The sequence below is a fragment of the Aythya ferina genome (assembly GCF_964211825.1).
Source record: "Aythya ferina genome assembly, chromosome: 5".
Classification (NCBI taxonomy): Eukaryota; Metazoa; Chordata; class Aves; order Anseriformes; family Anatidae; genus Aythya; species Aythya ferina.
The window spans coordinates 11,735,700-11,754,334 of record NC_140301.1 but is presented as its reverse complement, the minus strand read 5'-3'; the positions used below and the strand labels follow the sequence as shown (position 1 = coordinate 11,754,334).

The following is an 18,635-nucleotide window of genomic DNA, read 5'->3' as shown; positions in this document are numbered from 1 at the left end:
TTAGAAACAAACAGAAAAAACACAACAATTGATATTGCAGACCAGGATCTCAGGTAATCTGGGGTTTATAGGAAGCAACAGGAGATGCTGCATGTGAGGAAAGTCTTACTCCAAGGTATGGAAGTAAACAACCCTCTACCTAGGGAAACTACAGAGAATCACTTCTGCAATGAATTTCTCTGTCTTTATAACTCTGGGACTAATGTAATTATGATTACCTTTGCAGAAGGACATCCTACTGAGCTATCCCTCTCCTTCCTCAGAAACAGATTGATCTTTCTTGCTAATTTTGCCTCTCTGTAAGTAAGGATGATCCAAGTACTTGAAAGCAAAACAAAACAACCGAGCCCTCATTAGAAGTTCTCTGAACTGTTTTTATTTTTCCAGTTGCTTGCTGGATGCAGATTATTTTTAAAAATCCATGTGCCCATTGGTGTTAACTTTATCACACTGGGGGTCCCACCTTTGCTCTCTCTGTACCTTTACTGTAATTCTGAAGTCTGACCTGGGCTGGCAATCACTTTAAAGTGGCTTATTTGTTGCTTATGGTATTAAAACTATATTTTTAGCTCTTGTAAAACAGTCTGCAGCAATGCACTTCATTCAATGCAGGTTTTCTATGCTGAGACTGAGATGTATGTTGGCAAGGTAGTTATCCAGGAGCATCTTTGTTCTAGTCTTTAGGCTTGATTTCTAAGATAGCAGATGATCTGAATCTCTGCTTTCACCAGCAGTAATTTCATATAATCACAGACTGGAGTAAGCTAATTAAAGAGTGGTTTCGGAAATGTTTCGAAGTCTGGATTTTGATGGGTATTTGTTTTTCCTCAGTATTTTAGTCTAGCTTCTAGAGGATGAATGAGACTGCTTATGTCATGCATCAGCTATTTAGAACAATCTCAACTTTCAACAAACTACTCGTGTCTAGGGTCAAAAGAAAACTAGATGTTTTTGTTTAACTTTATACATTACATATTTTGATTGAAAGTGAAGACCCTCCTTACGTATCCTTATTTCTCTGAGCAATGGGAGAGCTGAGTACAAAGGAACATTGTTCCCTAAAGCTCCTGGGGCTCTCCTCTTCCTGACTCAAGTATAACAGAGCTATTATTAACAGGGAACTATCTCCTGATGAATCTTCATGATTAATTAGAAACAATTTTGCAAGGGGAATATTTGCCTTGTTGCATTTTTAGCTTAATCAAAACATTAACATTTTTGAAATAATAGGTCAGTTGTTGTCAATTTGTCAGCTTGATTCCAGACCAAAGATGTTGGCTATGCATTTACACGAATATGTATCTTTTGTAGTTCCCATTTTTCTTTGGACTGAAGTGGTTTGAGGCTATGAAAACTTAAGTCATGAACAGTGACATTATTTTTTTTTTTGAGGCAAATCTCCGTGTTTTGTGAAGGTTTCTGTGCATCTGTTGCTATTTCTTTGTACTCTACATTTATTTATATGTTTATTTAGAAAATATTTTTCATTGTGATGAAATGCTTTCCTAAAACTAATGCTGGCTATGGGACTAAATGCCTTTCTTTGGTACTAGCCAGAAAAGCTGCAGATATCACATACAAGACAGAAATATGTATTTGGTGCTGCTACCTGGAATGGCGTAACCATCCAGTGAGTAAGTCTCCAAAGCCCTGCCATGCCTGATTCATTTTGGCAGCTCATGCTTGTAGTTCATGTTTTTGTGCCTCTCACTTTTCCATTCATTAATCATACAGCAGTAATCAAATTAATACTCTTGCTGTACTAAGAGCAGCTCTTCATGAGATCTACTAATGATAAATGGCCAGAAGACCAGTCAAAAATCAAGATACGCAACAAGCACTTCTCCACAGATATACTGAGAGGTGAGAGGCTGCTTTGGAGGGGTCGGACTGGAGTGTAGGGACAGGAACACTGATCCGTGGTGTGAAACAGCTTTCGGAGGCCATGGCCTCTGTGTAAAAACAATGATGTTTGCATGTGATGTACAGGCCATGCATTCTCTTGCACTGGGAGAAATGGTGAGCATTTCACTTAAAGTGCTCAGGAGGGCTCCTGAATTACCTTCCCAGTGAGCTGGGAAGAGGGAGGCTCGAGGTGCTTTGTCCAGCTTTAGACAATGTGGAAAATGCATGGAAGTGTTGGAATCAGGCATCATGGGGAATGAGGAAAGAAAGGAGCATCCTGGCTGAACCATCACAAGTGCTAAGCACCAGCTCCAGCTCTGCGGAGAGGAAACAGCACTGGGAGATGATACGGAGAACGTGAGGCACTGAGAATATCCAGGATAATGCACAGTGAGGTAAATGACTGCAAAGAACCTAAACAGGCAAGGCATGGGGCCCATAGCAGAGCTGAGACTTGCTCAGCCCAACGCTGGAGGGAGGGGAGAGCAGCAGGGAGCTCCCATATCTCCTACCTGACAAAAGTGAGGAGAGACAGGGATCCCAGAACGCCATAGAATGGGATGTATGTGATGAAATAGCGCATGTAGTAGCTGAAGGCCCAGGCTAGGTCCTAGGGGAAGACAGAAAAATCAGGCATCTCTTAGCCTATTTCATACAGCATGGCTCTGCTGGTAACAGTGAGGACATTGGGAAATTAGCAGAAAAGTGTGATCCCTTCATACCCTCCCTTTGCCAGGTCTCTTTGTGGTGGAGAGATGTCTGGCCTCTCTCCCTACTCAAGTGTAATTTCCTACGAGCCAGCTGGACCCCACAAACACTGACAAAACATTTCACTCACCGCCCAGAACCTGCGCTTGATCATGGTTGAGATGATTTGGATTTGGAAATACACGGGGATGAGCAGAGGTGGGAAGACTGCAAAGCAAAGGGAAATATTTTGGACATCAGAGAGGCAGAAAAGCGCGTGACATGAGAGTGACCCAGTGATTTAGGGACTATTTCGAGGTAAGTCCGAGCACTGGTAATGGAGGTGATGTACTGGTGATGGGGGCAGTTGCCTTTCGGTGAAGAAAGGAGGCTCTGGTTCACAAGTGTTCATCTTGATGTATCAAAGAGCATCAACAAACCACATGCAGTCATTACATTGAGAGATTACTTCCCAGTCTCAATTGCTTGCCTAGCTGGCAACGTGAAAGACACTTGCATATCAGTGAGAAATTCCCAGCTGATTTAGAGACCTGCACAGGTAGACCATTAATGAGACTGGAGGTCTTGGGAAGGGCAAGACGAGTTGAGACTTCAACGAGTTGCTCTGCTAACACAGGAGGGGCTGGAAAGTTCAACAGACTTTCAGTTCCCCTCACCAAAGGGAAAAAAGAGGAGCACGGTGAAGATACTCACTGAGGAAGAAGTACTCATGCTGGTGGTTGTAAGGCAGGTACTTCAGCTTCTTCTTGCCATACTGCAAGACACGGATAAGAAAGCTCAGTCTCGGACTATGACCCCCACATGTAAGAGAAGATTCGCTGCAATGCTTCTTTATTGTCTGGAGAGTTCTGACCGAACTCCCACAGCAGGAAAGCTAGGCAGTATTTTGCTATGGTTAAATATCATGACTTCATAATTGTGCTATGTGTCAATTTCTTTTTAAAGCCCTCTGTCTTGATGTTCAGATAATTTCTTGTTGTGCGCCTGGGGGCATTTCCGTGCATTTCTACACCTTCTGCCATGCCTGCAGCTGTGCTAAGACCTGCTATTATCTTTGTTATTATCAACACAAATTTTATGCATAGAGAAATATGACCTTAGGTAAGTCATTATGCAGGATACCAATGGCAGAGCAAGGCAGTGAACCTTGGTTAGTCTTCCATGGAGATGTCCTGCACCGATCCATTTTGGCTTCTGCAGCCATCAGCCCCATAAGCCCTGGCGGCTTGTAAAACCTTACTTTACCAGCAGTGGGAAAACCAGTGTGGCCCTTTGCTCATGTGACAATAATTCAAACAGATACATTTAAATCTATAATGTCTGCGTCACTAGTTTGATACGGCAAGAATTACAGTGTTGTCACTGAGATGTTCTGCACTGATTGCTGTGTTAGTGTGGTTCACCTATGGACAGCAGATGCAGAGAAGCTCCCCAAAAGGCAGGTTTAGACCTTTGTTGTTTTCTTGCAGGTGCCCATTTCTCTTCAGTGAAAACAAGGAGCCAAGAGCACCTGGTCTCCTAACTGTATCTTCTTACCTAGAGCTACACAGAAGTGTCTTTTTTTTGAGCTCTAACAATGTTGATACGAGGAGCTAATTTGCTGTGAACTCAGAGTTTTTGCTTCCAGCATAGCAACTTGCAGTGAGTGTAAGCCTCGTAGCACCAATAAATAAGCTGTAGCACATGGAACTTAGGGCAGTGCATTCAGGTGCCTGCACCCTGTAATGGGTTGTACTGGAAGTCTGCTGCAATCAGGAGATTATTGGTATCAGTGGATTTTGGAAGTGAAGATATACTGCTACAAAGAGCAGCAGGAAAACAAATATGTAACAGATTAAGTCTGAACAGTGATGGCTGACCAAAGAGGAATTGAATTTCTCCCTATAGTTCCTAGTGAACAGCTGCAACTGTCTCATTAAACTTCATGATGGGATGTTCTGGTTATACAGTAGAAAGAGCTTCCTGGTAATCCTGAGGGTTGAGCGTGGGACTGGAGAGCCCAGTGAATTTCCAGTATGCTTGCTGGTCAGAGCAGACCGAAAGAACAGGGATTATAAACAGTCCTCTTTCCACTTGTACTACATCTCCAAAGCCAAGGTTGTGGTGACCTCCTGGCCGATTTGAAGCAACACAGCTGGTTGTTCCCTGAGTGTGTGTGCAGATATCTATATAACTGCCCCCTCAGATGTTTCTGACGGATCCTGTGCTGCTTTTCTTTTTTGGGTTTGTCCTCTGATATGCATTGCCCTTGTGGGTCTCCTGCACAGGGAGGCCCTAAGAGTTTTGCCTGCTGTCCTCAGACCATAAGTCACCTGAACTGTGTTATTTTCTAGCAGAGTTCCCCGCTGTTTTTATTTTATTTTTGGCCTCTGACTTGCTTTCCCCATTGCTTCCCTCTCCACTTGTCAGTTCCTTCCCCCTGAGCTGATCACCAGCTCTGTGATGTCCATTCATTTCCATTCTGTTTTCCTCTGTCTCTCTATTCTGTCTATTCATGGCCACTAAAATTTTGTAGCCTGCAGGAAATAGTGGCTAAACTTTGGGCAGTATAAGATTACTGAAAAGGAATTCACTGTGCTCTGAGCTCTAAAAGGCAGCGTGCTTTGGATCATGTAGAAAAGGATTATGTGCAAGTGTGAGAGAATATTGAGATAAACTGACACTAACCTAACATTTCAGATGTATGAGAGAGACCTAGTTTTCCTTGTTATTACAAATGCCTACATCTTCAGTTCTTCCTTTAAGTGGTAGAATCACAGTCTACTTTGAAAAACAGTTTTCAGGCACAGCATTTTCCAATGGGATGTACCAACACAGTGAGGAGCTTAATACTGATTTATATGCTCTAGATACTCCAGAGGTCTTCCATTTTAGTCATATGCAAGAGACCTTTCTGCCTCTTAAATTCTGTGTGTGCAAGACATTCTCTATACATGACCATGCACCAGCACGTGTGTCCCCAGCATATGTCTGGGGTTACTTTCTTAATAGGGTAAAAGCTGAGAAAGCATTAGGTCTTTTCATTTTATATTTCCCTGGGCTGTACTCACTGCAGATTTGTTGGTGTTGGTTTTGTTTTAGGTAGAAATGCTCATTCTTTTTTTTTTTTTTGTTTATTTTCTTTGTGTAGGTTTTTGTAAAACAGACAGTAAGTATTTTGGCTCTAGGAATGGACAGGTGGAATCAAAATACCTTAACATGGCCTGTTGTTCAGTGGGCAGCATGTTGGTACATAGTGTAAGAAAACAGTTCTAGCTGATGACTGCAGTAACCTAGAGTAACCCAAAGAGTTCACATTTGGTCTGGTCCTGACCCCAGTTTTTGGGTAAAATGTAAAATTCAGGGTTAGATGATGTCTGAAGATCTCCGCAGTGAGGTAGGAGTGTGATCATTTGTGACTAGCTTCTACCAGCAGAAACTTTCCATATACTTTACCTGTTCAAATCAGATCAGCTTTGGTGGCTTACACCCTCAGATCAAGTCAAAATCTCCACAGATTGTGCTTCAAGTAGAAGAAGGAAAAAAAGAAAAAGAAAAAAAGAATAGAAAAAAGGAAAAAAAAAAAAAGCAGGAGGAAATTTCTGTGTGTATGCAAGCAATACAATATTCCCGCACATGCATGGCAAAGGCTCCAGTGGAGAGGACATTGTCAAGATAATCTGGAGCACAACTGGGGTAATATTGGAAGATATTTTCTGTGGAAATGGAAGATCAGTTTTGAAATATTCTTGAAAAAGTACTGAGAAACACCACATTTTCCCCTTATGTTGATATTTCAGTACAGCAGAATGAAGTTTTCTTTAGCAGAGTTCTACATTCTTTATGGTCCCATCTTCAAGGCTTTTCCCAACCTATCCCCAAATATTTTTTCCTGTGATCAATATAGGAAATGGATAGGGAACTATACAGTCAGTCCTGCTCTTCAACCCAAGGTTTAGGAGGGTATAAAGGCCAAACTCCTGTCAGACACTGACAGACGAAGTCCCTGGGAGAAGCATGTCCTTTTTCAGCATTGCTGGAAGTCTTGACTACATAAGTCATGTCCAGCAACGTTCACAAATTCCTGTTTTTTGCATGAGCATTCTCTGAAGCCCTTTGGGATAATAGTTTTCCACTTTTTTCCCCCACTTTGCCTTACCTCAACAGGCTGTGTTTCTCCAAGGACAAAAACATGCAGCATGTTCACATCTGGGTCTTTCTTGAATATGTTGGGCTTGGCGTGGTGTTGGAAGTGACGATGGTTCCACCAGTTGGCAGAGGCGCCCTGGGCAGATACAGGGAGTTAATCCACAGTTCCTCTAGTGGTAGTTGCATTAAAACAGTGCAACTCTGTGCCCAAACTAATATTTGCTTTTGTAATAGCAGTAGGCGGCTGTGGTGGCAGTTACTATGAGACTGCTGGTTTCAGAGGGCCCGTGCCAGCTGTGCCAGACTGCTTTGCCCTCACTAAAGATCAAATAATTTGAAAGAACAGGCCATAAAGGTACACTCGGTGACTTGCATCTCACAATGTCTTCCTACAAGTGAGGTTGCTAGTAATAGCTGAATGGTAGGCTATTTCCACTTGGTGTCTTACTGACTGTTGCTGCTGTTTTCCCTCTATTGAGCAGGAGGAGCCAGGCAATGCAAAGTAGGCTTGGGAGAATGGGCAAAGGTATGTCCTACCCTGCTTAAGTTCCTACTGCAAGTGGGTGCTGAAACGCTTGTCTGCTTTGGACCTTGCCCATGATTTAATTCTGATAATACCTGGAATGGATGGGATATATCAGGATGGGACACTTAAAAAATACTGAAGCTTAGTGGGAAGTAAGTGGAAAATATGACAGGGTGTTAAAACAGTGTTTTATGCAATTTAATGAGCTCTGTCCTCAGCTGCTATAAATTAGAGCAGTTCTACTGAGGTTGGTGGAATTGCTGTGTTCTGTAACAGCTGTAGTTGTGCTCTCATATCTCTCTCTTCTGTGCAGCAGCTCCATGTGCAATTGCTCACTGACTTCTCCTCTCTGCATCTGCTCCCTGTGGAAAGGCTGAGAGCTACAGTTTCCTGCTTTGATGCAGTCAAAGCGACTGCAGCTATTTCCACAGTGCCCTGTGTCCCCAGTGACCTTTACCTTCAGGTGTCCAATCACAAACTTGTGGACGAGGTGGTTCCAGGAAGACTTCTTGAAGACAGACAGGTGTCCAAAGTCATGTTGCAGCCACCCTGCCTGGGCCTGGGATGATGGAAAATAAATCAGATAAGTGTTTGAATGTTGGCAGGCTCAGTGCTGAGACCACATCCCTTGGGAGCCTGAGTGCTCAACCACCCTCTCATTGAAGAACCTTTTCCTAATATCCAGCCTGAGGTGTTATAGATGGTCTTCAGGGAGAAGAGATCAGTGCCTCCATCTCCTGGAGAATGAAAGGTGCAAGGGGCAAGAAAAATGTGTGATGCAAAAGCACCAGGGGCAGCCAGAAGGCACCATGGGGGCAGATGTGAATGTTTTTCCTAGTTCCTAGGTCTAACAAGAAAAGTTCAGTGCACGTTGACCTCCTTGAGTACCCGGTATGCTCTGTGCCTACTGCTTCTTACCTGGGAAGTTGCAAGGATGAAGGCAAGGAGGAGAGTTGTGATCCACCCGGTGCCGAAGTATGAAACCATTAGCCAAGCCAAAGCTTCCAGTGCAATGATATGAGCCAAGTAAAGTGAGAAGAACAAAGGGCTTGCTCTGAATAAATTCATGTCCTCTGCTGTCTTCCTCAGGGTCCGGAAATCCTCCACCAGCTGGGGCTGCAAATGGACATGTAAGACACAGCATGCAGCGTGTGAGTAAGTCTGAATGTGTCCAGGGAAGGCTCCATCCTAAGGACCTTGGCTGTTTCTTGCTTTGGTTGGCTACCCCAGAAGTAAGGAAGTACTAATCTCCATATTCACACTGCTTTCTAGCTTTTCATAGCACTTTGCTATGAATCAACACCCTGGCTGGCCTCAGCCTGGGTCCTGACCTTTTGCACCCTGAGCTAGGAGAATTCTGTGAATCAGCAGCACTACCTTGCTATGTCGTCATATCTGCTGATGACTCTAGTCTGAATGAGCTATACAAGTATTAGAGAGCTGGAGAATGAGAGAATTCAGTCCTATTACTTAAGCATAATTCCAGACCTTCTGTGATGAGCACACAAAGGCTGGCTTAAGGATATGGAATAGATGGAAAAGGTACTTGTTGGGTTGCTCCTTCTTAAGCACACCCACTGAAATGGGACATCTGTTTCACCTCACCCATGAGTACCTATTGCTCTGCCACTCATGGCATAAACACTTGTACAGAAGTCTGAATGTTTCAATTCCCTCTCACACACTTTTATCCATGCATATTGCTGCACAGATGTGTTCAGCTGCAGAGCACCTTTCTCTTTCTCTGCAGCTGCCTGTACTGAAGACACCTTTACAATCTGTCTGGTGTTTTTTCCACATCCTGGAGGACATCCTGAGAGGGGAAAAAAATGGTGGAGTATGCCCACAATAAACCCCAGCTCAGAAAAAGTACTCACATTTTTGTCTCGATCTTGGCTGGGTTCCCCTGGAGCAAGCTCTCCGATAAGTAATGGCTTGAGAAACTTTTGCACCAAGGTGGGATTGATATGGAAGGCCTGGAATGCATCCTGGAACAGAAATGTGAGTAAATGTGAGATTCAGGACTAGCTGGACTGACTTCCATCTCTGGGATTCAATGCAGTACTGCTACTAGAGAAGATTTCTGCTAGAGGCTGCTGGATTTACTTACCTGGTAGAAAGTAAACAGCGAGAACTGGGATGCTATCTAGGCAGATGGAGAAAGGAACCTCAGGAAACTTCCTAAGCACCTAAATACCTAAGTCCTGCTAATTCCCTTGGAAGGCAGGCCAGTAGGAGTTTGTGCAAATCCCCTCTAGGATATAAATACCCTTTGAAAGTCTGCTGCATGGAGGCAATTCAAGAGAGGACGTTTTTAGAGTGTGTTTGATTTGGTGTTCACCTAGAGCATACGGCAAAGTGGAAGAGAATGAATTTATCTAATAGATCACTATAGGTTTTGGTTTTACTGAACAAGCTCTTTGGTATACCCTCAAGGGTATTGATAATAAGTGCAGGTCCTTTTGGACCAAAATCAGAAGAAAAAAAAAAAAGCTTAACCCTATCAAGGTACTGTTATGTATTCTTTTTAAGTCCTTTTCTTCATATCTAAATTTTCTAAAATTGACCATCTCAGGCCCTGATTATTCCATGCAACATCATTTATGAGTCTGGTGCATTAACTATATATTTTTTTCTTTATTCCTTCCTCATTCCATATCTTTTTGTGTATCTGTGTCTGCAGATACCTGATGGGAGCATATGTTTGATGTATCTGCTGCTAGTGAAGTCTTGAACATCCTTCATTTCACATGGCTTGAATTTTAACCCCAAGGGTAGTAGTAGGGACAGAAAGTTCACCAATGATGATCTCCTTTTCTCATTGTATTGCAATCCCTATATTGTTAATTTTATGAGTAAGGGAAATACAACTGGATTATGGTCAAAAACAGAAGTCAGAAGTACCATGCTTCAGCCTTTCTTCTTTTGTCCCATTTTCTTACCAAGGACCAGCTAAAATCTCACCTCTTGTTCTGAATGGGAAAGGCAGATTGTAAAGTGCTCATTGTGTCTAGCTGACCTTCCTGTGAGCTGAATTCCACTGATAGGCCAGCTCTGGTGTTTGTAATTACCACCAGCAACTTTGGTTCCAAAGTCCTCTGAAACTTTCAGCTTATTCCAAGATTTAGGATTGAGCCTCAAAGTAATACTTGGACCATAGACATTTCACTGTAAGAGGCAGGAGAGTGAAAGCTGGTCTCTGCCATTTAGCTTGAAGTTAAAGAAATAATATATGAGAAGAGAATCAACAGACGGATGGGAAGAACTTTTTTTTTTTTATTAGTGTATATGTATGTATAAATATTAATAAAGATTACAAAAGCTTAAAAATGCCAGAGGCTATGAGGGAAGATGCAAAAAGGAGAAAAAATGTCATTACAGCAGATGGGGGAGGCAAACTGAAATGCACTGGACTTTTCTAGTTACTCTCAGCTCAGCTCTCATGACATTGCTAAGTGTCCAAACTATCCCATTCGGAAACAATTTCAGAAACAAAGCGTTATCTGTTATCATGGGGGAAAATTTGGATCGGTTTGCCCTGTTCTACTGGTAAAACTTATCCCAGTTTCAAGCATGAGTGGGACCAGTGCTTTCTGATTGCATTATGTTATTTATTGGTGTTACCTTATTGGTGCCAAAATGAAGGTAAAACTCCAGGGCCAGCAAAGCTGTTACTGCAGTTTCCTTGGTATATTTTGGTATATTTCCTTGGTATTGAGTTTCCCTGGTATAATTTGCAGAAGGTGTGAAAGAGGAGGGAAGACCAGAAAGAGTGGGGAAGTGAGTATCTGACTGTACCTGCTGCAAGGTTGTACCATTTTGAGGTGAGAAGTATGACAGGTAAGAAAAGGAGAAGGGTAAAGAGGGAGAGGCTGAACACTGAGGAAGCACCGAAGAGTATTCTCAATATTGTTCAAGTTAATGGGGGAAAGCCATCCTTGGAGGTCTGGCTGGCTACCTCCTTACCTCCATGATGGAGATCACTCAGGTTTATGTAGTGTTAATGGCAAGGTGACTCAGAACAGCAGCTTCTGCCTCACTGCCTAGAAGGTATTTCTGTTCACCTAAGGCTTCCATGGCAGCAGCACATATGTTTTCTAAACATGCTCTGTCATGACTTTTCTGGGGAGAGGTCTCTTCCATCTCTGAACCCTTCTTCCTTGGTTGGATGAAAAGTAAAGGTTGAAACTGGTCAGAGATGTAAGCATGCATGTCAGAGCACAGTTCTTACTTAAAACTATATATTACTGATCTTCTACTTCACTGCCATCTTGAGCTTATTCCATGAAGAAAGTGATGTTAGTAGGAAAGCTTCACCTTCACTGGGGATAGCTGAAAAATAATACACATATCACTGGCATGGGTATAGGATGAGATTTTTCAGTATAGTCTCCAAGCAGGAAAGAGAATAACATATCCTAATACTCCTACCATCATCAGGCAGAAAGATATGGTGAAGGAAGAATTGCTTTTTGATTGGCTATATCTCAGGTGTCTCCTTTACAAATAGGTTTTGAAATTTGTAATTGTCCTCAAACCTGGAGGACAATTACAAATTGGAGGAGATAGAGAGCAAAAGGTGGAAGATACACTCTGGAAAATGCCACGTGATATTTACATCTGACCTCTCAGTTTGGTGGTCTATTGTCCAGGTAAGCTGATGTGTCTTATGGGAAGTGGAAATTATCCCAGCTGCTTTTTGTGAAAAAAGCTTTACTTTATTGAGGTATGAGCTGTACATAAGCACTGAAGTACTCAGTGCAGTCAATGCAAAGACATTCTTTCACATCCTTGAACATTCCTAATGAACATTCCTAAAACAGATGCTGGAAGGTGCCTGCTCATATTCTAAGCCTTGTTCATTTACTGAAAGCAATTGTGCATAATGTGATGCCAGAACATGTTCTCCCAGACTGGTGTGCTTCAGCAGTATCCTAAAGTATGGCCTAAAATGAACGAATGCCCAATATTGTTAGTACTTGCAGGGAAAATTCATGTGTAAGCTAGCCTGGGCACTCTTGACCTGATCAACATCAGCTGAACATGCTGAGCATAAAAGCTGTCATGGAGCTTTTCAGTCAGCTATCTTGTGAACATCCTGAAATGAATTAGCTCACACATCACCAACCAAGTTATTTTAGAGCAGCCCCAGCGTGGGTGTAGAGTTCAGTGAGTCTGTTTGTGGGCAGTCCGTGATAGATTGATACACCTGATCCTACAGGGTATTGGTAAAAGATAAATGGAGAAATAGCTGAAGTTCCTTTGGTGCATCTTTGCCGGACTGTAGGTCCTAACTGCATGTGATTCTAAGGGGAATTCCAAAAAGGTGAAAGCCATTCGAGAACTAGGAATGCAAACATGTTGAACTGAGTTTTTATCATTGCTTTTTCCTCCTCTTAAGCTCTTCCATTTGTGATGTCTTGCAACTCAAAATGAAACTTGTTAGTAAAGCCTTGACAGACTCAAGGACAAGGATTTCTCACTCTGAATGTGAGATTTCTTTTTTTTTGTATTAAAATGTGATTCACCATAGGAAAGTTGGAATCCAGATACCAATTCCATTTTAGTGCTCCGGATGGAAGGGACAATTTCAGAGCACTCTAAGACCACGTCTTCTTGGAGTATGCTCTGAGCATAGTGAGATGCAAGGTACTCTGGAGAGGTGGTAGAGGAAGCTAGAAGGACCAGCAGTAGTAGACTCACAAATCTGATTCAGTTTCCCTTGCAAAGATCAGAGACAAATACACTAGCAGATGATTTTTGGTTTCTAGTGGAGGTATTAAAGTGCATTCTTGGGGATGGGAGCCCAGCTCCTCTGATTTTAGCAGTCCCTGCACTTATGCAGCCCAGAGAAAATCCTCACCCAGCTACTTCTTTTGGAGGGAGAAAGCTTTTCATTCAGAGATTTTACTGGAAGGGGACAGGAACACTAAAATGCATCTCAGTGCTTTAAGGAAACCAGTGGAAAATAACCACAAACCTCAGACAGATGGAGAAGGAAAGGAAAATGTTAGTAATTCTTGCCGATTAATTCTGTCACATGCACAGCCTCCTTCTTGATAAAAGTGTTAAGAGACGTGGCAGATACACAGTTAAAGTTACAGCTTGATCCCTTCTGCTGCTTACCATGCCCATGGAAAAGCTCTGAGGCAGTTTAAATTTATTAACTCTGGGCTGGTGCTGGGGGTGAGGACACGCTCCCTGTATGCGCTTCTGAAGTAGGTGGCTTTGGGAGAAACTGCAGACAACGCTTTCTGAAACACTTTGTTCCTTTTTTTTTTTGTTTTTAAAAGTTGCTGAAACACGAGAGGCAGCCGAAACAAGCCAGCTATGAAGCGTAGGAGCAGCTGTAGCAGCAGCAAACTTTTTTTTTTTTTTTTGCCCTGTAGAAACCTGCAACAACATTTTCTCGAGAATTCTCCACAGGGAAAAGGCTAAAAAGCTCCTTGTTTTAAAGCCTCAAGCTCACCCTGTCCAACAGAAGCATCTTTGAAACGCGGGCTGGACTCTTTTAACCCTTTCTTGTGTTTGTTTTCGGTGTAGCTCGCGTAACTACGCCCTGGAGAGGGGGAGACTGGGGACACTTGGATTACGAAGCGTCGAAAGACAGCACAGACAAGAGACAAAGACAAGCAGCAGGGCTTAAGCAGAGCCGAGCAGTTTTTACCAACCCACTCTTCCAGATGTTATTGCCCGTGGCTGAAGGGAGCTGGCTGCCCAGGCGTCGCATGGATGCGCGCCGAGCGCTTTGCTCCTCGGTGCTAGAGCAGAGCTGAGCTGCAGGTGGTAGAGAGCTGGGGGAGAGGGAGGCTGTACAAAAAATAATAATAATAATAACAATCTCGTTCTCAGTAACCCTGAGGATGGCAGTGACCTGTCAGAGGCTGCTGGCGAAGCCTGGAGGCAGCCCCACGTGTGTCCGTGCGCTCCTTACCGTGGCATCTTCCCCGGCGCAGTGGCTGATGACTCGGTGGCCCCCCGGGTGCCTGTGAGCCCACTGGGTGACATTGTACACCTTGCGCTCTATCACCAGCCACTTGTCCGTCCTCAGGTTGTGCTTCTGGATCTCCTCCCAGGTGTAGAGGGGGATCTGCGCCTTGCACTCCCCCGACTCCTCGCCTTTCTCCCCCCCTTTCCCCATGGGGCCGGCCGCTTCTTTGTCTTCTGGCCGAGCGGGGGGGACCTGGCCGCGCTGCCCTCGCTCGCTTTCGCTCAGCTGCTCCCCTGCCCTCTCCCTTTCCTTGCGCTCATGTCCTCCCTTCTCTTTGTCTCTCGGCTCTGGAGCCGGCTCGGAAGTGCCCCCTAGGCTAATTTTCCCGGCGCTGATGTACTTTCACCTCGCACACAGCCCCGCTCCGTGGGAAGCTCGGCCCATTCCCCCCCCGCTCCCGCACCCCCCGCACCCCCCGCGTCCTCCTGCATTCAGTACCGGTGAGGTTTCCCCCGGCATCAGCAGAGCTCCTGCACCAATCCCGGCCCTCCCGAGCCCGAGCAGGTCCCTGCCATTGGTCTCGGCCGATCTTTCGAAGGGCAAAGCCGGCAGCCGGCCAGGCTGCGCCGCCAGCCCGCGGGGGTGCGACTTGCGCCGGGGGGCGAGCAGCGCTGGGGCAGGCACCCCCTCTTCCCCTCCCCGTAACTCCCCTTTTTCCCCCCATTTTTCTTCTTTTTTTGTCTTGTTTTCTTTTCATCAGGACTTTGGCTCCTGCTTTAAAAAGCATTTTTCCCCCTCCTCCTCTTTTTTCTTTTTTTTTTTCTTCTCTCTGAGAATCACTGCCTTACTTCTCAGCTAGCGCTGCACTTCAAAAGGGGATGTTTGATATCGGTGTCCTGCCCGAAATTTACATCGTTTCGCTCTGCCCTGCAGACTCAGAGGCTGTCAGGCTCCACAGTTCCTTCCATCACACAAGACCTGCTTGTTCTGCTCACAACAGGCTCAGCTAACGATCCCCCGCTCAGGGCGATGCTTTATTAGCAGGGGAGAAAGCGCAGCCTTTTCCTTGCCGTGGGGCACTCTATGCTAAAATAATCCTTGTCGTTAGGTTATGCAAGGCGTTGCAGTGCAGGAGCAAAAACAATGGGCCAGCGTTTTCGCTGATGCCTATCTCACATCTGGGGATATCTGTGGCTGCTCTCCAGGGCAAGGCAGTCATGATCTGCAGCTTTCCTGGCACTAAGTATCCTTACTTGTGGCTGTTTGCTTTAGTAAGTGGAAGGTTTATTATTCCTTTCTCTAGAGGCTCTAGCTGTTCTTAAGCAGACTTCCTACATGAGCTGTTCAAACGTTTTAGTCTACAGATTGCCCCTCTTGAGTTAAGAGAATGGAAGTGTTTTTCTGCCCTATGATCAGATCTTAGGACAAGAGCAAGGCTGGGTTCAGTGGCTTGGACCTTCGTTTGCCTTGTGTTTCAGTAGCCCTGTGTCTGCAAAAGTAGGGGGGGGGGGAAACATTTGGTAAACTATCAAATGTTTTAAATTCTATGCATTTATTTACTCTTCAGCCATCTACTCCATGTTTCTGCTGAAAGAAGGAGCTTATACATAAGATAAGAGAGCACCTCCTTAAGTGAAACTTCAAGATGCATCTCCAGCCCTGGTGCTCTTGTGCTCCTGTCCAGAACCAGCCTTAGTTTAGAGCAAGCACGGATAAGCGTGCTCTGGTTTTTCCTGCTGCCATGGGCTTGCTGGGAACAGTGACTGAATCATTAAAAATCTTTTTCTCCTCTCCTCCTTCCCACCTACGCTCCCTACACGGGCTATAGGAATGGAGACTGAAGTGAAAACACACCCATTGCTTCTATACCAGTGGGAATCACTTGGTGCTGTCCTCATGCCAAGGCATGCTGTAGGTTTCACAGAATTTTCTAGGTTGGAAGAGACCTCAAGGTCATCGAGTCCAACCTCCAACCTAACGCTAACAGCCCTCCACTAAACCATATCCCTAAGCTCTACATCTAAACGTCTTTTGAAGACTTCCAAGGATGGTGACTCCACCACTTCCCTGGGCAGCCTGTTCCAGTGCCTCACAACCCTTTCAGTGAAGAAGTTCTTCCTAACATCTAGCCTAAAACTCCCCTGGCTCAACTTTCTTCTGCTTCTGCCTGGTCTTATTGCTGCATGAGAACCTCAGACTATCAAGCAGCCTTTTCTGTGGTGTGGGATGATGGAAGTCAAAAATGAAAGGAATGTTTTCCTAAGACTTGCTAGTTTTATTTAGTTTGGTTCAAAATAGACCTCTGACATTTATTCATGTCAGAAGGACGCTATTTAAATGGAGCTGAAGCTTGCTGCATGTCACGCGGGAAAAGTTTTCCCCCTTAATTTTTGTGCTGTGTCCTTTGAATTTCAGGATTCCAATCCCACTGGTGCTGTCAAACAGCACGCTGGATGCTTTAAGCCTTGTAGTGCTAAGGGTGTGCCCTCACAGCCTGCCTTTGCTCGTAATCATGCACCTGGAGGCTGCCGCCGCTGTGGTTTTTCGGTGGAGTCCACGTGCTTCTATCTTTGCGACCTTGCACAGGTGCATGCTAAAACCTTGTTCCTTCTGTTATTTCTGGTTTATCCTGGGAACTAATTGCCATTGATAAATGGTTCATTCTTCTTACCCCCTCCTTTTTTAAGAAAAACTTTTTACCTTGTAGCTTTTAGTTTATAACTTCAGAGTCTACTAGATAATATAGTAGGTAAATCATTGATAAATCCAATAAATATCACTCTGCAATGTACGTCAAGAAGGCTTGTATGTGCATGTACATGTGCACTGAGCATGCAGCTCCTGACCTCATCAAGTGTGCTTCAACCAGTGCTAACATCATCTTAGGCAGGGTCACCAGTTTAAGTGGCTTTGGTTGAAAACTGTTTAAAACCAAGCAGGTTCCCAGAGAGGATGTCCAGAAGAAGACAATTGTCTGGAAGACCCCATTGCTTCTTTCCTTGACTGGTCATTGTTGTTTCCTAGGAAGAAACCCTGCCAGCAAATAATTTATCCGTCCACCCTGGAGGATTTGGGGCTTGGTGATGTGAAATGTTGAGCAGCCTCACTGACCGATTACAGGGGCTGTAATGACTTGTATAACAAATAATGGATCCTGAATGGAAGCCTGGGTTGGACTGGTGGGCTGAGATTGCAGGGAAAAAGCACCCTCGCCCAGAAAAATCCAAAGGGAAAGAAACGTGAAAAAGAGTGATAGAGTCTGGTGGTAAACGTGGAACTGAATGAAAGGGACAAACAGAAATGCTTTAGATATATTCATTTTGCGTTTAGGTGCTATCATCCTCAGAATGTTTCTGTTTAGTAAAAGGAAATATATATATAAAAAAAGAAAGTATGTCACAGGAATGACATAGGCTAGGTTAATGTACCCAGATTTTTCTGTTTTTGAAGCACTCCATTTATTTAAGATTTTGCAACAGGAATCAGTAAATACCAGGAGCAGTGTTGTGAAGCATGGGATTTCATACCAGCTTGTCTGGGGCTTTGGTACTCAGCAGGGTAAGCGAGGGAGAGCTGGGACTTGAAAACTATGTGCTGTCAATGGGACGTCGCTGCAGGAGGGGAAGAGCAACTAAATATCCTAGCAATTGCCTCTTTGGGAAGTCAGAAGGGGTGGTTATTAAAAAGATATTGGTGCACTTCTGTGAAAGGCATAACTATCAAGCTATTAGCCTCTTTGTCTTCCTCTTATTCTTTTCCTTTCTCCCATTGATAAAGTTACTTGATAATTATTTGCAAATGCAGCAAATCAGTCAGTCAATCACGCAGAAACACATTAGTTTGTTTTCTCGTGATTTTGGATGGGGGCTTAAAAAATGTTTTTTAGTGAACCATGCCTGATAGAGTACAGAGGAATTTAGTGTTGAAGTTGCACTTCAGGAACTCCAAATGCAATGAAATGAGAAATTATGTCTAAAGAAACATAAACTCTTATCAGCAGTGAGAGTCACCTACCTTTTTCATGAATATATATTTCTGCCTTTTTTTTTCAGGTCATCACTTTTTCGCCTTTTGCATTCTGCCGATCTTTTTACAAGAGAGCTCCACCATAGAAGGCAAACAGAAAGAGGCAGAGGGAGAAAACATGTCTAAACATTTTATTTAGGAGCAACTCTGAGAGACCTCTATTCTCTTTTTAGTTTGATCCTGTTGTGAGATGTATCTACTGATATTCTGAGTTTCTGCTTGGGAGTATAGTGTAATTTCTCTATGGATTATTTGAATTTTCAGTCTACAGCTCTGAAACAGGGCACTAACTGTAAAAGTCAGGTTGTTATAAGTGTTGTTTGCTAAGAAATATGGTAGTACAGCCCCCACACAATGATATGAACTTTTTAGTGCGTATGAAGATTTATTTTTTGTTTTCATCTGTAATTT

General features: G+C 43.9%; 2 protein-coding genes across 4 annotated transcripts in view; one reads left to right on the top strand and one right to left on the bottom strand.

The window, feature by feature from the left end:
* LOC311438022 (acyl-CoA 6-desaturase-like) overlaps window positions 1-14,570 on the bottom strand; it is a 34,292-nt gene extending 19,722 nt beyond the window's left edge. The window contains exons 1-8 of the mRNA XM_084521990.1: window positions 14,202-14,570; window positions 9,145-9,255; window positions 8,186-8,383; window positions 7,725-7,826; window positions 6,752-6,877; window positions 3,307-3,367; window positions 2,744-2,820; window positions 2,418-2,515 (exon numbers count right to left, since the gene is read on the bottom strand). Of these exons, the coding sequence (XP_084378116.1) occupies window positions 2,418-2,515; window positions 2,744-2,820; window positions 3,307-3,367; window positions 6,752-6,877; window positions 7,725-7,826; window positions 8,186-8,383; window positions 9,145-9,255; window positions 14,202-14,408 (980 nt within the window). The 5' untranslated portion in view covers window positions 14,409-14,570. The remainder of the gene's footprint in view (window positions 1-2,417; window positions 2,516-2,743; window positions 2,821-3,306; window positions 3,368-6,751; window positions 6,878-7,724; window positions 7,827-8,185; window positions 8,384-9,144; window positions 9,256-14,201) is intronic.
* LOC311438025 (uncharacterized protein) lies at window positions 6-18,620 on the top strand. 3 transcript variants are annotated; one of them, XR_014693900.1, is made up of 4 exons: window positions 44-115; window positions 227-299; window positions 16,614-16,784; window positions 18,251-18,620. XR_014693900.1 is itself a non-coding variant. In XM_084521993.1 (4 exons), the coding sequence occupies exons 1-4, from the start codon at window positions 16,029-16,031 to the stop codon at window positions 18,361-18,363; spliced, it is 444 nt and encodes a 147-aa protein (XP_084378119.1). In that variant the 5' UTR covers window positions 15,013-16,028; the 3' UTR covers window positions 18,364-18,620. The 3 variants fall into 3 exon arrangements, 1 of the variants encoding a protein (XP_084378119.1); XM_084521993.1 differs by lacking the exons at window positions 44-115; window positions 227-299 and adding exons at window positions 15,013-16,109; window positions 17,678-17,756; XR_014693899.1 differs by having other exon boundaries at window positions 6-299.
* The last annotated feature ends 15 nt before the right edge of the window (window positions 18,621-18,635 follow it).